General features: G+C 48.9%; 2 protein-coding genes across 6 annotated transcripts in view; one reads left to right on the forward strand and one right to left on the reverse strand.

Annotated features, from left to right (window-relative positions):
- PPM1G (protein phosphatase, Mg2+/Mn2+ dependent 1G) overlaps positions 1-11391 on the forward strand; it is a 19768-nt gene extending 8377 nt beyond the window's left edge. For all 5 annotated transcript variants that reach the window (XM_083857213.1, XM_083857212.1, XM_083857214.1 and 2 more), the window contains exons 3-10: positions 2307-2392; positions 2683-2815; positions 4695-5167; positions 5656-5793; positions 7066-7300; positions 9324-9453; positions 9563-9665; positions 10661-11391. In XM_083857213.1, coding sequence (XP_083713339.1) covers positions 2307-2392; positions 2683-2815; positions 4695-5167; positions 5656-5793; positions 7066-7300; positions 9324-9453; positions 9563-9665; positions 10661-10864 — 1502 coding nt within the window. In that variant the 3' untranslated portion in view covers positions 10865-11391. The remainder of the gene's footprint in view (positions 1-2306; positions 2393-2682; positions 2816-4694; positions 5168-5655; positions 5794-7065; positions 7301-9323; positions 9454-9562; positions 9666-10660) is intronic.
- Positions 11392-12746: 1355 nt separating this feature from the next.
- LOC310906688 (E3 ubiquitin-protein ligase RNF19B-like) lies at positions 12747-21102 on the reverse strand. Its single transcript, XM_083856135.1, has 10 exons — positions 20830-21102; positions 20516-20593; positions 18778-19365; positions 16853-17022; positions 16499-16649; positions 16095-16257; positions 15596-15710; positions 14884-15009; positions 13266-13464; positions 12747-13166 (listed from the first exon to the last, which is right to left on the reverse strand). Exons 3-10 carry the CDS (start codon positions 19200-19202, stop codon positions 13019-13021), a joined length of 1497 nt encoding a protein of 498 aa, XP_083712261.1. The 5' UTR covers positions 19203-19365; positions 20516-20593; positions 20830-21102; the 3' UTR covers positions 12747-13018.
- Between the last annotated feature and the right edge of the window lie 130 nt (positions 21103-21232).

The raw sequence follows: 21232 nt of genomic DNA on the forward strand, positions 1-21232 counted from the left end.
TTTTCCTTTCCTTTCCTTTCCTTTCCTTTCCATTCCCTTTCCATTCCCTTTCCTTTTCCTTTTCCTTCCTTTCCTTTCCTTTCCCTTTCCTTTCCTTTCCTTTCCTTTCCTTTCCTTTCCTTTCCTTTCCTTTCTTTCTTTCCTTTCCTTTCCTTTCCTTTCCTTTCCTTTCCTTTCCTTTCCTTTCCTTTCCTTTCCTTTCCTTTCCTTTCCTTTCCTTTCCTTTCCTTTTCCTTTCCTTTCCTTTCCTTTCCTTTCCCTTTTCCTTTCCTTTCCTTTTTCCTTTCCTTTCCTTTCCTTTCCTTTCCTTTCCTTTCCTTTCCTTTCCTTTCCTTCCTTTCCTTTCCTTTCCTTTCCTTTCCTTTCCTTTCCTTTCCTTTTCCTTTCCTTTCCTTCCTTTCCTTTCCTTTCCTTTCCTTTCCTTTCCTTTCCTTTCCTTTCCTTTCCTTTTCCTTTCCTTTCCTTTCCTTTCCTTTCCTTTCCTGAATTTCCTTTCCTTTCCAAAATTCCTTTCCTGAAATTTCCTTTCCTTTCCTTTCCTGAAATTTCCTTTCCTGAAATTTCCTTTCTGAAATTTCCTTTCCTTTCCTTGCAATTTCCTTTTCCCTGTAATTTCCTTTCCTGAAATTTTCCTTTCCTGAAATTTCCTTTCCTGAAATTTCCTTTCCTTTCCTTCCTTTCCTGAAATTTCCTTTCTTTCCTTTCCTGAAATTTCCTTTCCTGAAATTTCCTTTCCTTTCCTGAAATTTCCTTTCCTGAAATTTCCTTTCCTGAAATTTCCTTTCCTTTCCTGAAATTTCCTTTCCTGAAATTTCCTTTCCTGAAATTTCCTTTCCTGAAATTTCCTTTCCTTTCCTGAAATTTCCTTTCCTTTCCTGAAATTTCTTTTCCTTTCCTTTCCTGAAATTTCCTTTCCTTTCCTGAAATTTCCTTTCCTGAAATTTCCTGAAATTTCCTTTCCTGAAATTTCCTGAAATTTCCTTTCCTGAAATTTCCTGAAATTTCCTGAAATTTCCCATCTTAATACAGAAAAAAAAAAATTGATGATTTATTTGAAAACTCTTTAAAAAAATTTAAAAGAGCAGCTTTTCGCCCATCCCTTTTGTGGGATTTTTGGGCACCTACAGCAAGGCTGGGATTTTTTGGCACAACAAAGAAACAGCATTCCCACAGAGATAATCTAAACTGAGATTTTTTTTTTTTTTTTTTTAATTTTATTTATTTTTATTTTTGCCTCAGTATGTTTCACATTCCCAGGAAACTGTGGCATCACAGATGGGAACGTGCCAAAGGGAGGTTCAGGCAATTTATTTATTATTAATTTCTTGCCAGCAGAAATCCCTGCCTCGGTGTGAAATTCCAGCTCTAAGAAGGCAGGAATGGATCTTTGGGATAAGCTGACAACAGGAGAAGGGCAGGGCATACACACAGCCCTTCCTGGCACAGGAAATTTAAAACAAAGCACTAAAACAGATTTCTCTGTTAGACCAAGATGGCAATTATTGACACCAGCCCAAGATGACCAATTATTTCTGTATTTCATATGGAAATTTGATATATGGAAACATATTATATATATATATTATTTATATTATACATATATATTTTTATATAATATATATATTATTTATATACATTATATATTTTTATATTTATAATGTTTATATTATAAATATATAAATATTTATAATAATTATATATTATATAAAATTATATATGATATAATAGATATTATATATGTTTTATATATTTATAATATTTATATTATAAATACATTAAAATTATATATATAATATATAATATATTTCCTTTTCCCTTTCCTTTTCCCTTCCTTTTCCTTTCCTTCTTTTCCCTTTCCTTTTCCCTTTCCTTTTCCCTTTCCTTTTCCCTTTCCTTTTCCCTTTCCTTTTCCCTTTCCCTTTCCCTTTCCCTTTCCCTTTCCTTTCCCTTTCCCTTTCCCTTTCCCTTTCCCTTTCCCTTTCCCTTTCCCTTTCCTTTTCCCTTTCCTTTTCCCTTTCCTTTTCCCTTTCCTTTTCCCTTTCCTTTTCCCTTTCCTTTTCCCTTTCCTTTTCCCTTTCCTTTTCCCTTTCCTTTTCCCTTTCCTTTCCCTTTCCTTCCTTTTCCTTTTCCCTTTCCTTTCTGCTTCCAGTGACATGTGAAATTAAAGATTTCCAGGCAGGCCGGACCTAAAGAGCCCCTGTGGCCCTAAAATCCCTCTGAGGAAGTTTCACAGCACTGGCCAAACCTGGTGCTTTGGCAAGAGGAAGGATCAGCCCCTTTAAATAATTTCTCCTCTTTTTTTTCAGGAGAAGAAGTCGCCCTGTACTGTGCCAAGTACCTCCCCGAGATCATCAAAGACCAGAAGGCCTACAAGGAAGGCAAATTGCAAAAGGTGAGGAGCCAACTCTGTTCTCCAGAGAAATGATGGAGTTTCCATTCTTGGAGAACTCGTCTGGGAATAATCCTGGAATCTCCATTCTTGGAGCTGTCCAGAACTTGTCTGGGAATAATCCTGGGCAGCTGGATGTCCCTGCTGGAGCAGGAGAACCCTGAAAATCCCTGCAGCCATGCTGGGATTAATTAAAATCCGCACTCTGGAGGGGATTGCACTGCCCAGAACGGCAGACAAACATCCTCTGGGGAAAAGAGCAGCTGCCCACTGGTGTCTGTGTTCACCCCCAGGCCCTGGAAGATGCATTTTTGGCCATCGATGCCAAGCTCACCACGGAGGAGGTGATCAAGGAGCTCTCCCAGATGGCTGGGCGGCCACAGGACGATGAGGATGAGAAGGAGAAAGTTGCTGATGAAGATGATGGTGAGTCAGATTTCCACTGAACAGACAAAGCTGCAGCTCCAGGAGAGGGATGTGGAGCAGCAGAGTCAAAGTTCTTTGTGCACAATGTTTCCTGTCCCAATTTCTCAGTTAAATTTTGGCTGAGTTGAGCCAAATTTATGCTCCTTACCATTGTCCATGGCTTTGGGCTGGTGGTAGGAAAACCTTTATTTATTTGTGAGTTTAATGCTGTGGATAACAAAACAACCTGTCACCATTTTTTATGGAGCTTCCTCCGTGGGTTTCAGGGTTCCAGGATGTGTCAGGAACTCTGGGCTCAGTTGTGGAAAGGAAATAATAAATTGTGCAGTGTTTAGCTCTCCCTGGCTGCAGATATCCTGGTCTCTTCAGCAGTTCTTCTTCCCACAAAGAAATAAGTTTTGCCAGCCCAGGAGGTGTTTCTTGAGATGAAAATCCTGTGCTGCTCTCCCTGAATATTTTGTGACCAGCCTTGAGGCAGATCCTGTCACCTTGAAGGAAATGTCAGTCTGGAAATGCTGAATTTGTTGGGTTTTTTTTCTCCAGCTGACAGGGATGAAGTGGGTGGGTGGGTTGGGTTTTCTTTCTTTTTGGTTCTGTATTTTTAGGAGCATTTGGGTTTATTTGTGTTTGTATTCCTTATGGGATTAAATAGCAAAGAAAACTATTTACAGGGGGATGTCAGTAAGGATTGGGGGGGATTGGGGAAAGTCATCCCATTTTCTGTCTAATCTCACTTGGGAAATGGCCAAAACTGTCCCCTCACCTGTTCTACCTGTCCAAATCACACCTGGTGGGGATCCCTGGGGTGTTTCCAGCCCGTGGAGCTGCAGCATGAATAACCAAACCTGCCCATGGAAATGGAGCCTGGGCTTGGCAAAGGGAGGCCTTACCCCTGTTCACACATTCTGGTGTGAATTCTGTGCTGCCACCAGCCCTGGTGGGTGCTGTGAACACTCTGTGGTGCTCTCAGGGTGGGCACAACTGTGGCTTTGCTGTCCCCATCTGTCACCTGTAGCACCTGGTGACAGGTGCACGTTGGTAATGCCCCAACGGAACCTACAGTGAGCAAAATCTTCCCTTTCCCTTCTCTTTTCCCTTCTCTTTTCCCTTCCCTTTTCCCTTCCCTTTTCCCTTCCCTTTTCCCTTCCCTTTTCCCTTCCCTTTTCCCTTTCCTTTTCTCCTTTCCTTTTTCCCTTCTCCTTTTTCCCTTCTCCTTTTTCCCTTTTTCCCTTTTTCCCTTTTTCCCTTTTTCCCTTTTTCCCTTTTTCCCTTTTTCCCCTTTTCCCCTTTTCCCCTTTTCCCCTTTTCCCTTTTTCCCTTTTTCCCTTTTTCCCTTTTTCCCTTTTTCCCTTTTTCCCCTTTTCCCCTTTTCCCCTTTTCCCCTTTTCCCCTTTTCCCCTTTTCCCTTTTTCCCTTTTTCCCTTTTTCCCTTTTTCCCTTTTTCCCTTTTTCCCTTTTTCCCCTTTTCCCCTTTTCCCCTTTTCCCCTTTTCCCCTTTTCCCCTTTTCCCCTTTTCCCCTTTTCCCTTTTTCCCTTTTTCCCTTTTTCCCTTTTTCCCTTTTCCCCTTTTCCCCTTTTCCCCTTTTCCCCTTTTTTTTCCCTTTTTCCCTTTTTCCCTTTTTCCCTTTTTCCCTTTTTGCCTTTTTGCCTTTTTGCCTTTTTGCCTTTTTGCCTTTTTGCCTTTTTGCCTTTTTCCCTTTCCCTTTTCCCTTTTCCTCCCCCTGTGGGAGGGCACAGACTTTGCTGTGTGCTCAGGGTCAGCCTGGGGAGCACTGCAGGGACTCTCCCTCAGCTGGGACAGCTCAGCCAGGCCCCCAGTTGATGGATATCCTTCTCTCCCACCCTCTGTGTCCTCACCCCCTCCCTTTTCCATTTCCAGTGGACAATGAGGAAGCTGCTCTCCTGCACGAAGAAGCCACAATGACCATCGAGGAGCTTCTCACCCGTTACGGACAAAACTGCAGCAAAAACCTCAAAGGCAAAGCCGTGACCGCAGCTGGGGATGAGAACACCGTGCAGGGGACAGGCAAACAGCACGATGGGGAGGCAAACATGAACGGAGAGGCCGAGCCAGGGGAGCTCCCTGAGCACAAGGACAGGAAGAACGGGAAGCCAGACGAGGAGATCACGGGTATTTCCTCCACCTCAGACAAAGCCAGCTCTGGAGGCAACAGCCCTGCTCTGCAGAAGCCTGAACTAGGGAAAGGTGACGAGGCTGTCACCTCTTCTACTGGGGAGGCTGGACCCTCCTGCTCCTCCACGGGGAAGCCCCAGCGCACAACCAAATCCAAATTTTTTGAGGACAGTGAGGATGAGTCAGATGAGGTTGAGGAAGAGGAGGAAGACAGTGAGGTAGGAAACAGCACTGGAACAGAGTTGGCTGGGCATTGTTGATGGTGGTGCTGGAGAGACAAAGCCTCTGGCTCATCCTGGGTGTGTTCCTAGGAGAAGGTGTTTCAGGCTGATCCTTTTTGAGGCCATCCCATGGGAATTTTGGGGTTATCATCCCCTCATCCACTGCTGGAGTGACACCAGGTTGTGGCCATCCCATGTGGGGGACACTGGCAGGTCACCTCAACCTCTGAGCTGACCATTGGTCATTGATGGAGGGGACACTGGCAGGTCACCTCACACCCCTGGGACAGCTGACCATTGGTCATTGATGGAGGGGACACTGGCAGGTCACCTCACACCTCTGAGCTGACCATTGGTCATTGATGGAGGGGACAGTGACAGGTCACCTCACACCCCTGGGACAGCTGACCATTGGTCCCCAGGGTGGAGGGACCAGCAGGGGGACACTGCACCAAGTGTCCTGTGATTTTTCTCCTTCCCTGCAGGAATGTAGTGAGGATGAGGACGGTTACAGCAGCGAAGAGGCAGAGAATGAAGATGATGAAGATGACACTGAAGAAGCAGAGGAGGATGAGGATGAAGAGGAGGAAATGTTGTTACCGGGCATGGAGGGGAAAGAGGAGGTGCCACACTTTGGTTTTGTGTTTTTGCAGCTCTAGTGAGGAGCCAGGAGCATTTAGGAGACTCAGATAGGGGTTGTTCCTGTTCAGGTGGGGATAGAACTCCCTGTGCACTCTCCTGGGGCTCAGGGAGCTGCTGACAGCCTGGGGTTGTGCAAAAAGCTGAGGGATGGGCCTGGATCTGGAGGGCAGGTTGGGATTGAAGAGGCTGATCCTGCTGGGGTTGTGCAAAAAGCTGAGGGATGGGCCTGGATCTGGAGGGCAGGTTGGGATTGAAGAGGCTGATCCTGCTGCTGGGCATGAGGAGCAGTGTGGGGCAAGAACAGGAGGGCTCTGCTGGCCCCAGAGCACAGCAGGACTCCTCACTGCAGGGCTCTGCCTCTCCAGCCCATCAGGGCACAGCCAGGCAGGCCAGGGGAAGGGGATGTGGCTTCCAAGGTGCCAATTCCTCCCCATTTTGGGGAAATGTCTTGACTTGAAGAGAGAATGTCCTCAAGCTGGGCTGGGGTTGGAATTAGAGGCTACAGACCTGTGGAACACTAGAGAATCCTGACACACCACACTGCAGGAGACTGGGGTGGAGGGATTTATTGCCTTACCCTGCCCTGTCGCTATGTCAGACACACAAAAGACACACAGGCAGCAAAAATTCTAATTTAATGTCTGACTCCATCCTTATACACATTTTGTACAGAAGGCCAAAGATTGGCCAAAAGGACATTATTGATGGACTTGACCATCAATCACATTCCTCCTCTTAAAAAAGAAAAATACATAAACACACAGATAAGTTGTAAGAAAACAAATATTGTTTACGTGAAGCAACATGTGAAAGCTGCTGCAAAGGTGGAGAATTTCACAGGCAAGAAAATTCAGGGCCACACAGTGAACACAACCCTGGGGTTGGAATTAGAGGATACAGACCTGTGGAATACAAGAGAAGATTCTAATTTAATGTCTGACTCCATCCTTTTACACATTTTTGTACAAAAAGCCAAAGATTGGCCAAAAGGACATTATTGGTGGACTTGACCATCAATCACATTCCTCCTCTTAGAGAAGAAAAATACATAAACACACAGATTAGTTGTAAGAAAAACAATATTTATTCAGGGTGACACAGTGAACACAACTTTGGGAAGTTTTTCCCCACCATTCCACACACACTTGGGGGGGCGTGACGAGATCTGAGACAACACAGGGGCTGCACAGCTTCTCTTAACTGACCAGAGAGATAAAAAAATCTCACTAGAGGTCACCAATTGTCCCCTGCAGCCTGGCTCAGACAGCGGGACCACGGCTGTGGTGGCCCTGATCAGGGGCAAGCAGCTGATCGTGGCCAACGCCGGCGACTCGCGCTGCGTCGTGTCCGAGGGCGGCAAGGCCGTGGACATGTCCTACGACCACAAACCCGAGGACGAGGTGGAGCTGGCCAGGATAAAGAACGCTGGGGGCAAGGTCACCATGGATGGCAGGGTCAATGGAGGCCTCAACCTCTCCAGAGCTATTGGTAAGGAGGGGGAAGGGGGGTGATGGCAGAGCTGGTGCCTCCAGGAGGGTTGAGTTGACAGCACTGAGGTTATGGAGCAGTTTTGAACACCCTTTTCAGTATTTGATGGGAGATTTTGGTCTAATTGGAGAAAACAGCCGTGAAGTGGTTGGATTTCAAAGGAAAGCAGCATCTGACACAGCCCAGGTTGTTGTGAGTGATCAGAAACCATATTTGATGGGAGATTTTGGTCGAATTGGAGAAAAAGGGCATGAAATGGTTGGATATCAATAGAAAGCAGCATCTGACACAGCCCAGGCTGTTGTGCCAGCAGCTGGGTAATCAGAAACTGTATTTGATGGGAGATTTTGGTCTAATTGAAAGGAGGAGGAAGGGGGTTGATGGCAGAGCTGGCACTTCCAGGAGGGTTGAGTTGACAGCACTGAGGTTATGGAATGATTTTGAATGGGATGAGTGAAACCTTTTCAGTATTTGATGGGAGATTTTGGTCTAATTGGAGAAAATGGGCATGGAATGGTTGGGTATCAATGGAAAGCAGCATCTGACACAGCCCAGGTTGTTGTGCCAGCAGCTGGGTGATCAGAAACCATGTTTGATGGGAGATTTTGGAGAAATTTTGGAGAAAACAGGCATGAAACAGTGGAAAGCAGCATCTGACACAGCCCAGGCTGTTGTGGGTGATCAGAAACCATCTCCATGTAAACTGTCCCAAAACCAGAGTGCTGCCTTTGGAGCAGGACTTTTCCTGCCTATTGAAACAGGACTTTTCCTGCCTTTGGGACAGGACTTTTCCTGCCTTTGGAACAGGACTTTTCCTGCCTTTGGGACAGGACTTTTCCTGCCTTTGGGACAGGACTTTTCCTGCCTTTGGGACAGGACTTTTCCTGCCTTTGGGACAGGACTTTTCCTGCCCTTTGGACCAGGACTTTTCCTGCCTTTGGACCAGGACTTTTCCTGCCCTTTGGGACAGGACTTTTCCTGCCTTTGGGACAGGACTTTTCCTGCCTTTGGGACAAGACTTTTCCTGCCTTTGGACCAGGACTTTTCCTGCCTTTGGACCAGGACTTTTCCTGCCTTTGGGACAGGACTTTTCCTGCCTATTGAAACAGGACTTTTCCTGCCTTTGGGACAGGACTTTTCCTGCCTTTGGGACAGGACTTTTCCTGCCTTTGGGACAGGACTTTTCCTGCCTTTGGAACAGGACTTTTCCTGCCTATTGAAACAGGACTTTTCCTGCCCTTTGGGACAGGACTTTTCCTGCCTTTGGGACAGGACTTTTCCTGCCCTTTGGGACAGGACTTTTCCTGCCTTTGGACCAGGACTTTTCCTGCCTTTGGGACAGGACTTTTCCTGCCTTTGGGACAGGACTTTTCCTGGGTTATTGATGGATCTTGGTATCCCCCTGTTGCTTCCTCGTGGCAGTTTGAGCCCATTTCTTTATCTAAGCGTGTACAGAAGGAGCCAAACCACTGAAAACATTATTTTAATAGTGTAAAGATATAAAAAAAACCACCTCCAGGATGGAAATAAGGAGTTTATCTAGGGAGACACTGGCATTCCCACCTGCTGTTTTGTGACTCTGGAAGTCCATTCATAGGATGATTCCTGATAAACTGCTAGTCAGAACTGAAGGCTTTTTTTTTTTTTTTTTTTAATGAACTTTTGAATCATAAAATGAACCCTGGAGTGGTTTGGGTGGGAAGGAACCTTAAAACTCAACCAATTCCTGCCCCAAACGTGGGCAGGGACAACTTCATTAGACCAGGTTGTTCCAGGCCCCATCCAGCCTGGCCTTGAACATTTCCAGGGCTGGGGCAGCCACAGCCTCTTCAGAGTTGGTCGCCCCAGGAGGTGGGGAAGGGGCATTTGGAGTAAAAAGAGGCTGAGCTGGCCAAGATTTCTCTTCCCTGGCCTTGCCAGAGCTTAGAAATGGAACAAAAGTGATTCCTGTGCTGCTCCGTGGCCCAGAGCCTGATCCCAGCTGGGAGTGCCCCGTGCCCAGACATTTCCCTCCCCACCACAGGGGATCATTTCTACAAGAGGAACAAGAACCTCCCTCCAGAAGAGCAGATGATCTCTGCCTTGCCCGACATCAAAGTGCTGACAATAAACGACGACCACGACTTCATGGTCATCGCCTGCGACGGAATCTGGTGAGCAGTGAGGGAGTTTCTTGTGTTCCCTCAAAGGCTGAGCCTGAGAAAAGCCTGTTGGACACTCTGTGCTCCTTTTCCCTGCCTTTCTGACCTCTGTGCTCTGCAGGAACGTGATGAGCAGCCAGGAAGTGGTGGATTTCATCCAGTCAAAGATCACCCAGAAGGATGAGAACGGAGTCCTGAGGCCGCTCTCCTCCATTGTAGAAGAGGTAAAAATCAGGAGCTCTGCTGTTCCTCCTCATCTCTGTGCCTGGCCCTGCCCTCCCATCCCTCAGATGGATTTCCTGGTGCTGTCCAGCCAGTGTTTTACCCCAGGGCTGCTGTCCAGCCAGTGTTTTACCCCAGGGGTGCTGTCCAGCCAGTGTTTTACCCCAGGGGTGCTGTCCAGCCAGTGTTTTACCCCAGGGCTGCTGTCCAGCCAGTGTTTTACCCCAGGGGTGCTGTCCAGCCAGTGTTTTACCCCAGAGGTGCTGTCCAGCCAGTGTTTTACCCCAGAGGTGCTGTCCAGCCAGTGTTTTACCCCAGAGGTGCTGTCCAGCCAGTGTTTTACCCCAGGGCTGCTGTCCAGCCAGTGTTTTACCCCAGGGCTGCTGTCCAGCCAGTGTTTTACCCCAGGGCTGCTGTCCAGCCAGTGTTTTACCCCAGGGCTGCTGTCCAGCCAGTGTTTTACCCCAGGGCTGCTGTCCAGCCAGTGTTTTACCCCAGGGGTGCTGTCCAGCCAGTGTTTTACCCCAGGGCTGCTGTCCAGCCAGTGTTTTACCCCAGGGCTGCTGTCCAGCCAGTGTTTTACCCCAGGGCTGCTGTCCAGCCAGTGTTTTACCCCAGGGGTGCTGTCCAGCCAGTGTTTTACCCCAGGGCTGCTGTCCAGCCAGTGTTTTACCCCAGGGCTGCTGTCCAGCCAGTGTTTTACCCCAGGGGTGCTGTCCAGCCAGTGTTTTACCCCAGAGGTGCTGTCCAGCCAGTGTTTTACCCCAGGGCTGCTGTCCAGCCAGTGTTTTACCCCAGAGGTGCTGTCCAGCCAAAAGAGCTTCTCCTCACATTGAGAAACCCGTGGCTGCCCAAACCATCTCTGCCCCAAACAGCATTTGACTCCTCCTGGCAGCCCCTGAGCTGCTGTTCAGATGCTGAAATGAGCCCCCATTACTTCAGGGTGATCCCAAAGTGTATCTTTTTCTCTCTGCTGACCTTCCCTGTCCCTCCCCAGCTGCTGGATCAGTGCTTGGCTCCGGACACCTCAGGGGACGGCACCGGCTGCGATAACATGACCTGCATCATCATCAGCTTCAAACCCCGGAACACACACCCACCTGCTGAGAGCGGGAAGAGGAAACTGGGGGAAGCAGCAGCACCAGCAACAGCAGCAGAGGAGAACGGTGGGGACAACACCAAGAAGGCCAAACTGGAGTAGCAGAGCCCACCTGGGGACTGGGCCAGGCACTCACCAGACTCTCTGGTTTCTTACCCATGCTGAACTCAAGACTCTACAAGTCTTGTTCCTTTTTTTAGCCTTAGCAGAGGCCTTGTTTGTCTCCGTGTCCTGGTGAAGGGGGGGTGGGAAGGGGTGTGGTTAGCAAGGGCATGTCCACTGTTCATCCATAAAACCATTCCAGAGGGAGCCTGGACTGAGCTGTGCCCGGGAGCGCCGCGCCGCAGAGGAGGAGAGGAGGATGATGATGATGATGATGATGAGAATGTCCCCCCCATTGTCTCCATGTGGTTGTTTGCCATTTCTGTGCCTGTGAATTTCTGTTTGGGAGGGGAAGAACTTTTTTTCACTGTCGAATGGTTTTTTTAAAATCTGCACCCGATTATTTAAAGCCCCCTTTTTTTTTCTGTTTTTATTTGTGAAACAATCTCTGGCGGCGGCGCCGAAGCCGCGTTCGGTTGTACACTTTCAATCAATACTTTTTTCAAAGTAAAAGACAGGAAAATACAGGTGTGTGGTCTTGGTCCTTGGTTCTTTTCCTGGAGGGGATGGGGAGGAGAATGTTTATCCCTGTGGTCTTGGTTCACTGCAGAGTTTTGGCCTGTTGCTCCCAGTTTCCCCAGGATGGTTCTTCTGAGGAATCTCATCTTTAATTTCCATTTCCCACATTTGTTCTTTCCCCTAAATCCCTCCTTCCCCCCCAGTCTGGAGCCTCAGGATTCCACGGGAGCCACAGCAGGAGTCCTGCCTCTGTTCCCTGAACATCTGCAGCTCTGAGAGCCTTTGCTGTGCCACAGGACACACCACAAAACATTTTGAGTAAAAATCAACATGATAAAAACATCATCAGAGCACACAGAAAAATGGTCTAAACCCAGTACAGGTTACTCAGAGCCATTTTAGGGGCTCCACAGAGACTGGAGGCTGCATCACAAACCTCAATTAATGACCAGGAACAAAGTTTAAAACCAAACCCTGTGGAGATGGACGCCCTGGCAGCAGGAATGGGGTGACAACACCTGGCAATTGAGATAAACTAGATTTTAATGTCCCCAAGCAAAGCTGCCTCAGCTCAGGCTCTCAGAAACTGCAGAAATAATGAATACTTTAGGGCTGCTTGTCCCTGTGATTTAAATAATCATTCTGTTTATTCAAAATGTGGAGTAATCTCGACCAGGACTGAGCAGCCCCTTTCCCAGAATGAGCCTGAGATAAACCCACCTGGGAGAAAGGGAAAACAACTCACAAACCTCATCTCCTGTGGAGACAGGCTGGGGATGTTCAGCTCCAGGGAGACTTCAGGCTCACAGTGCCTAAAAGGGCTCTAAGAAAGCTGGAGGGACTTTGGACAAGAGCCTGGAGGGACAGGACAAGAGGAAATTACTTCTCACTGCCAGAGGGCAGGATTAGATGGGATATTGGGATGAAATTCTTCCCTGGTGAGGCCCTGGCACAGGTTGCCCCATCCCTTGAAGGGTTCAAAGCCAGGCTGGATGAAATCTGGAGCAACCTGGTTTATTTGAAAATGTCCCTCCCCCTGGCAAGGGACAGCAATGAGCTTTAAGTTCCCTTCCAACCCAAATCATTGACTCATTCTCTGAGCAGCAAAACATTCAGAAGCAGCTTTTTTTTTTTAATCCCAGAGTCAGGGTGGTGAGGATCCCAGTTCCTGAGACTACACAACCCACCTGGAAATTATTCCAACCTACAGCCCACGGTGTTACCCCGTGGTTCCTCCAACACTGGCCTTGCTGCAGGATGGATCCCTGTGGGGATCAGCAGCAGAAATTGGACACAGGGAACTGCTGCCTTCCCCCAGATCAGTTGAACAGGCAGGGACAGAGGCCACAACAACCCCCTGCATTGTCTGGGTGGCCCTTTCCTCACGCAGGTGCAGATGTGATGCCCTGTCATGCACACCATTGTTGAGAGTTTTGCCACAGGAGACAGAGGGACCCTCAAAAAGCAGCTTTATTTCCTAGTGGTGCCTCTGGGGAAGGGATGGACAGGGTGACAGGGACACAGTGCAGGGTGTGCCAACTGCACCCACTCCCACTGGCAGAGGGAGCTCCTGGCTCTGCCACAGGAGGACACAGAGCCTGTGTGTGGATCAAGATTCTCCCCCTGGTGCCTCCATCACTCCACGGAGCTGCCCCTGTCACTGGCAGCTCCCAGGGAGTCCCCAGAGAGGCTCTGCCCAGACAGGGCACTGCTGAGGCTCTGCTGCCGGGCTGAACGTGGCACAGCTTCCACCGACACCTCCACCTCGATGGTGACGCCTTCCCTGCAGACAGAACCAGCCTGAAAGCAGCAGCCCCAAAGGGACTGGGGCAGGTTTTTTTGGATGTGCCACTCTCCCAGCCCCTTCAGCAGAGCTCCTTACCTGTCAGAGTTGTCCTGGCCCTCGCTCAGCATGCTCCCTGCAAGGGCCACTGTGCTGGCTGAGTGGTTGTCCCCTTCTGGCCACGCCGGCCCCGGGCGGGGACTGCGGCCGCTGCTGGGCAGGGACACGACGGGCTCTGGAGCTCCATCCTCCTCCCCTCCTGCTCTGGGGCTGGGCAGCACCGACCACAGCTCGTTCACTGGGGAGAGAGGGTGGTGTGAGCTCCCCTCGCTGCAGCAGGGAGGTGTAGAAGCAACTTACAGGGACAAGGGACTCTGCAAAGTTGAGATATTCTTGAATATGTGGGTTTATTGTAAGGGTAGAAAGGGTCTTCCCTTCAGCCACCAGCCTGGGCTGGAGGGAAGTCTCAAAGAGAGAACGAGAGAGAGCAAGAGGGTTTGGGCTGAGAAGAGGGGAGAGAGAGAGCAAGGGGCAGGGGTAAGAGCAGGGAAAGAGAAACAGGGACCAGAGAAAGAGCAAAGTCCTGGTTCCAATCCATTCTATCTCCTTTTGTGATGAATATTCTAATTTACAGTGACCAACCAACACAAGACACAAAATCCTATAGAATCTCCACACAGCCTATAAGAACTACTACATTACCATGTGTTATATTTTAAACTCTAAAAACTCCTCTTTAGACTTTTCTGTTTTGCTGCATTGACCTTTGGGTCCCTCAGGCAGCAGAAGGGGATTGTTCAATCCAAAGGGATTCTCCTCCAGCTGCCCAGGCTGTTGTCTTCAGGTTATAGAGTAACTAAACTCAGTATCCTACAACTCAAAGTGAGCTCCCATTTCTATTTCAATTCTAAGTTTCATATTTTCAGAATCTTTTCCCAAGCAATCACATTTATAAGGTTTCCCTGATTCATCTTTCCCAACAGGGAGGGCACAGTGTGTGGTGTTGGGAAAGATGGGACAGGAAGGACTTATGGATATGACTGCATGATAAAAAATACTGCAGATACAAAACCTGTAAGTGAAATAGGAATGAAAGCCAGTTTGGAGATGTGAGCATGGCAGGCAGGAAGATGGGGATGAGCTGACAAAAGGACAAGAATGTTGCCTTTCCACCTTGGCAAAGACATAAATGCATAAGAAAGAAGTTTATAGAGAGTAAAATGACATGGTAATGCAGTAGTTCTCACAGGCTGCAGGCAAAGTTTGTAGGTTTTGTATCTCACGCCGGTTGGTCAATGTGAATTAGAATATTCAACAGAAAAAAGGATATATTGGATTGTAACAGGAGGATCGCTCTCTTCTCCGCTCTTCTCCCCTCTTGTCCTCTCTTCTCTCTCCTCTGCTCTTCTCCACTCTTCTTCCCTCACCTCTCTTGGCCCATCCCCTCTCCTCTCTCTCACCTCCCTTGCTCCTGTTTTCTCCCCACGTTTTTCCCCTGCTCCTGCCCCGTTTTTCCCCCTGAGCTCTCTTCTCTCTCTCTCTCCCCATTCTCTCTTTAGGGCTTTGCTCCAGCCCAGGCTGGTGGCTGAAGGCAAAGCCCTCTTTACCCACCACCCCTGTAATAATAAACCCCCGTGTTTCTAGAACATCTCAGCTCTGCAGAGTTCCTTGTCCCTGCCCATCCACGGAAAAAATCCCTACAGTGTTTGGGACTCACGTTTGGCCAGGTTGTCCAGCTCCACTCCCCCGAGGTCTGCGGGCGCGCGGCCGCCCCAGCGGCTCCGGCACAGCGACAGCACCACGGTCCCGTAGATGTAGGTGAGCACCAGGGGCACCCCCACACCTGGCGGGGGGTAAAGGGGTCACTGCCCAGCCCTGGCAGCCCCCAGAGCCCCATCAGAACCACAGCTCCACTCCCTGACACGGGCAGGGCCATCAACACTCACACACAGTGAGAGGTGTAATGGTGGGGGACACAAAGGGGGACAGGGGGACACAAAAAAAAGGGACAGGGGGACACAAAGAAGGACAGAAGCACTCACCCACAGTGAGAGCTGTTATGATGGGGTGTAGTGGTGTGGTTTTGGTTTTATCAGTTTTATGGATGTGCTTGTTCCTTGTATTAAGTTCATTTTTATAAGTTATAATGGTTTGCCCCATTTGTTCCACCCTCATTGGTTTTACCCCAACCCCAGTTATGTGTCAGTCAGAAGTTTTCCAGCCCCTGGGCCTTGTCTGTCACTTTGGGGTCTCTCCCAAAAGTCTGGGGGACACAAAGAGGGACAGGAGGACACAAAGAAGGACAGGACGACACAAAGAGGGACAGAGACACTCACCCACAGTGAGAGCTGTTATGATGGGGGACACAAAGAGGGACAGCAGGACACAAAGAGGGACAGCAGGACACAAAGAAGAACAGAAGCACTCACCCACAGTGAGAGCTGTAATGATGGGGGACACAAAGAGGGACAGCAGGACACTGCTGCTGACAGACAGGCACTGCTGGCACCCCGACAGGCTGCTCCGCCGGCTCTGGCCCAGCACCTCGAGGGCAAGACAGAAAGGTGAAAGGCTCTACAAAAAACCTGGCATAACCCCAGAGATACAACCTCACCCCAGCCTGGCAGAGCTGCAGTCACAGCCACTCAGACACCCCTCCCTTCTCCTCAGCCACAAGAGCACTCTCACCACAACACAACTGTTCCTAAAAAGCCCCCCTAGAACCCTCCCTCCTTTATCCCCTCTGACCCCACTCCCCGGGCTGGCAGGGGCTGCTGGGGGCAGGAGAAGATCCCAAAAAGGAGGGACTGTGGGCTGACAGGGGTGACACAGGATGTGCTGAGGGTGATCAGGGGTGGCACAGAGTGGATCTGTCCAGGGCCGTGGACTATCAGGCTCAACAGGGACCCCAGAACCACCTGCCAGTACCTTCCTCCCCATGTAGATGGGGATCCCGATGGTGATGACAGGGACAGCGACGCCTGCAGCAAGGGAGATGACCATGGGTGCTCCCAGAACCATTCCCAGCTGCCAGAGGATCCTCCGGGTCCGTGACCATGGCCTCTTCCCCCAGAAGGTGCAGCCAGAGGGGCTGTGGGGACAGAGCAGGGCTGGAAATGGTTTCTGCAAGGGGCAGGCAGAGACCAGCACAGCCTGGTCTCTCTCTGGACCCACCAGAGAACAGGCAGCCAAGGTTCCCCCAACCCTGAGCTCCAGCTGCCTCCTACAAGGTGCCAAAAGCCAAACCCAGCAGCAAAGACCACCCTGCTCTCCCCCACAGCTCAGCCCAAAGCTGGGGCAGGACCTGGCTGCCCTCCTGGCCCTGCACTGACCTCAGGAAATGCACGTCAGAGATCTCCCTGAGGCAGAGCCAGCAGAAGAGGCACCCGCAGACCGTGCAGTTCATGCGGTTGCAGCTCCCGTCGTTGATCTTCATGATGAAGGCGCTGCAGCGAGGACAGACCTTGATGTCCTCGGCCTCAGCTGGGGAGGGGGAGATAAGATGGGATGGGAGAGCAGGACAGGAGAGTGTGCAGCCATCCCACAGGTATCACAGGATCCCTCCACACACCCCAACTGCAGCAGAGGCAGCCAGAGGAAACTCTGAATCTCACCTCCAGCATCCCCCACAGGCAGCAGGCACAGAAACACCGCACCAAACCCCCATCCCTGAGCCAGGGCCTCACCGTGGGACTCCTCTGGCTGCGCTGTGGGGGTGGCCAGGCTGGGGGCTGGTGCACAGGGCCCATCGGGGTGCCAGGGCTGCCTGCAGTGGTAGCAGAACTCGGTGCCGCAGCCCTCGCGGCCGCAGGTGAGGCGCGGACACTCGGCGCAGCCGTGGGCAAACACGGCGTAGCTGCGGGGAGAAGGTGGTCACTGCAAAGTGTCCCAGCCCCAGGTGTAGGAGAATCTGTGATTTACAGGGACAAGGGACTCTGCAAACCTGAGATATTCTAGAATATGTGGTTTTATTGCAAGGGTGGTGGGTAGAAAGGTTTTATTGCCTGGGCTGGAGGGAAATCCCAAAGAGAGAACGAGAGAGAGCAAGAGGGTAAAAGCTGAGGAGAGGGGAGAGAGAGCAAGGGGCAGGGTCAGAGTGCAGGGGAGAGAACAGGGAAAAGAGCAAGGACAAGAGAGCAGGGAAAAAGAGAAAGGAAAAAGAGAAGGGAAAAAGAGAAGGGAAAAAGAGAAGAGAAAAAGAGAAGGGAAAAAGAGAAGGGAAAAAGAGAAGGGAAAAAGAGAACAGGGACGAGAGAACAGGGAAAAGAGAGAAGGGAAAAGAGAGCAGGGAAAAGAGAGAAAGGAAAAGAGAGCAGGGAAAAGAGCAGGGAAAAGAACAGGGAAAAGAGAGAAGGGAAAAGAGAGCAGGGAAAAGAGCAGGGAAAAGAGTAAGGAAAAAAGAGCGAGGTCCTGGTTCCAATCCATTCCATCTCCTTTTGTGATGAATATTCTAATTTACAGTGACCAACCAACACAAGACACAAAATCCTATAGAATCTCCACACAGCCTATAAGAACTACTACATTACCATGTGTTATATTTTAAACTCTAAAAACTCCTCTTTAGACTTTTCTGTTTTGCTCCATTGACCTTTGGGTCCCTCAGGCAGCAGAAGGGGATTGTTCAATCCAAAGGGATTCTCCTCCAGCTGCCCAGGCTGTTGTCTTTAAGTTATATAGTAATAAGGCTCGGTATCCTACAACTCGAAGTGAGCTTCCATTTCTGCTTTGATTCTTTATATGTTCACTGATGTTATCCCAACCAAACAGACAGTTTAAGCACATTTACATCAACTACTCCCGTTATATATCTAATCTTCTTTTACCAGTAAAATAAATAAATAAAATTATTTTTTGAAAATAAATAAATAAATGAAAAAAAATTTTTTAGGAAGTAAATAAATAAATAAATAGATTTCTGATAAATAGATAAATAAATAAATAAAATTATTTTTATGAATAATTAAATAAATAAAATTATTTTTAAAAAATAAATAAATAAATAGAATAATTTTTGAATAAATAAATAAAATTATTTTTATAAGTAAATAAATAAAATTATTTTTTATTCTAGAAATAAACTTATATCCTTTTTATATAACTTTATTACAGAAATAAACTTATATCCTCTATCCTTACTACATTATTAATCACATAGCACACAAATCTTGCCAAAAACCCAATTTTATAACACACATTTATAACAATATCCATAATTTTTTAATAAAATCACCAGCACCATCCCTTACCTGCACACATCTTGCCAAAAGCCAATTTTACAACACACATTTATAACAATACCCATATTTTTTTTTAATAAATCACCAGCACCAGCCTTACCTACATATATCTTGCCAAAAGCCATTTTTATAATACACATTTATAACAATATCCATAGTTTTTTTTTTTAATAAAATCACCAGCACCAGCCTTACCTGCACACATCTTGCCAAAAGCCAATTTTATAACACACCTTTATAACAATATCCATAATTTTTAATAAATCACCAGCACCAGCCTTACCTGCACACATCTTGCCAAAAGCCAATTTTATAACACACCTTTATCCATATTTTTTTTAAATAAATCACCAGCACCAATAATAATTTACCTGCAATCAGGGGCAGGACACCAACGAGTGCTGGGATCTGCCACCAACAGGCGCCGCAGCAGAAATTCCTCATATTTATCCCTAAGGGCAGGTTCAGGCAGCAAACGATGCACATCAGAGGGGAGCAGAGCAACGGGACAGTGTGGGCACAAAACAGGCACACGGCTCTCCTGGACAGCCAGACACAAATACTGCTCCAGACAAGCCCAGCAGGAGCGGTGAGAGCAGGAGGCCAGGCTGGGAAAAGCCTCGGGGGGTTGTGGTAAAAGGCATAAAGGACATTCTTCCAGTGGTTGGTCTTCGCTCAAAGGCAGCACTACAAAGTTTTCCTCTGGTTCTGGTTCTGGTGTTTCCCCATCTGAGGTTTGTGGTTTAGTTGTGAAGCAGCTCAGGAGGCGGCGTGGGACACGACTGGGATGGTTCATGGTGGCCACAAAGTTGTTTTATTTTTGGCTATGGAGGGCAGTGGGGAGGTGCTGGCCCTGGTGCTGCCCCCATGGCCCAGCTCTCACCTGAGCCTGGCCAAGGGGAGCAGCAGGACCAGCCCCGGCTGCAGGCGGTGCTGCTCGGCCCGTGCAGGGATTGATCCTGGTGGGGAATGGATTTGGAGGAATTAAAGAGTTTAGTCAAAATATAAAGTATAATGTATATGTATATATATAAAGTATAAAATATAAAGTTTAAAATATAAAGTCAAAATATAAAGTATAAAAATATAAATGTAGCTAGGAGTTCCCTTTTTGTTAACAGAAGCCAGACTGAAGGAACTGATAAATCATTGAAAAAAATCTAATAAATCATTGAAGGAACTGATAAATCACGGGAGGAACTGATAAATCACGGGAGGAACTGATGAATCATGGAAGGAACTGATAAATCATGGAAAGAACTGATAAATCACTGAAGGAACTGATAAATCAGGGAAGGAAGTGATAAATCAGGGAAGGAACTGATAAATGATTGAAGGAACTGATAAATCATGGATGGAATTGATAAATCATTGAAGGAACTGATAAATGATGGAAGGAACTAATAAATCATGGATGGAATTGATAAATCATTGAAGGAACTGATAAATGATGGAAGGAACTAATAAATCATGGAAGGAACTGATAAATCACTGAAGGAACTGATAAATCATGGATGGAATTGATAAATCATTGAAGGAACTGATAAATCATTGAAAAAAATTAATAAATCATGTAAGGAACTGATAAATCATGGAAGAAACTGATAAATCAGGGAAGGAACTGATAAATCATTGATGGAACTGATAAATCATTGAAAAAAATCTAATAAATCATTGAAGGAACTGATAAATCAGGGAAGGAACTGATAAATCACTGAAGGAACTGATAAATCATGGGAGAAAGTGATAAATCATGGAAGGAACTGATAAATCATGGGAGGAACTGATAAATCATGGGAGGAACTGATAAATCACGAATCCTGTCAAACCAGGCTTTTACATCCTGAATAATCAATAGACTCCATGAATACAATACAATCATAAATCAAATAGTCCTGGGAAAAACAGGATTCAGCTGTCACTAACACTAAAGGGGACACAGCACTTCCCAGGGGACACAGAGCTTTCCATGGGACACAGTTTCCCAGGGGACACAGAACATCCCAGGGGACCCAGCTTTCCCCGGTAGGGCCCTGCAGAGCTCCAGGTCCCCCGGTCAGAACCGGGATTCCCCGGTGTTTGCCCAGCCCGGACCGGCCGGGGCTGTACCTGTCAGCGGGGAATCATCGCTGGGGGCTCGGCACGGCCACGGCTCCCCCGGCCCGGCACATCCAGCGGCCCCGGGACCTGCGGGGGGAGAGCAGAGACCGGTGAGGGGACCGGGGGCACCGGGAGGGGGAACGGGGACACCGGGAGGGGGAACGGGGGCACCGGGAGGGGGAATAGAGGCACCGGAGAGCACCGAGAGTGGTGCCAGCGGGATGGGGCACAGCTCCGGGGCACGGCCACCCTGTGAACCGGCCAGAGCCCGGTGTGACCGGACAAGCCCCGGTGTCCCCGGTGTGACCGCGCAAGGCACTCACCGAGGTTGGGGTTGGACCCCACGGGCACCGGAGGAGGAGTCGTGGACGCTCCTAAAGGGGGACAGACACCGTCAGTGTCCGGTGCCGGCCCCGCTCCCGGTCCTACCGGTTCCACCGCCTCCCACCGGCCGGAAAGGGCGGAGCCGCTCTAATCCCGCCCCACCCGGCCTCCCGAGCCCTGCCAGCGTGTGCTGTGAGCCAGCTGAGCCCCTCCGCTCGCCCCCGCCGGGCCCGGGCCTTCTCCGGTTCATCCCGCGGCCACCGGGGGCCGGGATGCGGCTCTGCGCATGCGCACCCCGCTCCACTTCCGGGTCGCGCCGCCACTTCCGGCGCGGCCCCCGCGCTGCCGGGGGGAAGCGGAAGCGGAAGTGTCCGGTCGAGGCGGGGCGGCGGCGGCCGCCCC

This window comes from Zosterops lateralis (genome assembly GCF_965231275.1).
Source record: "Zosterops lateralis genome assembly, chromosome: 3".
NCBI lineage: Eukaryota > Metazoa > Chordata > Aves > Passeriformes > Zosteropidae > Zosterops > Zosterops lateralis.

Coding starts and splice junctions, on each gene's coding strand:
- LOC310906688 (XM_083856135.1), bottom strand. CDS start 19,202: ATGAACCATCCCAGTCGTGTCCCACGCCGCCTCCTGAGCTGCTTCACA. Junction 17,023..18,777: donor TGTCCTGCCCCTGATTGCAG/GTAAATTATTAT, acceptor TTCTCCCCGCAG/CTACGCCGTGTTTGCCCACG. Junction 13,167..13,265: donor GGCCAGGACAACTCTGACAG/GTAAGGAGCTCT, acceptor TTCTGTCTGCAG/GGAAGGCGTCACCATCGAGG.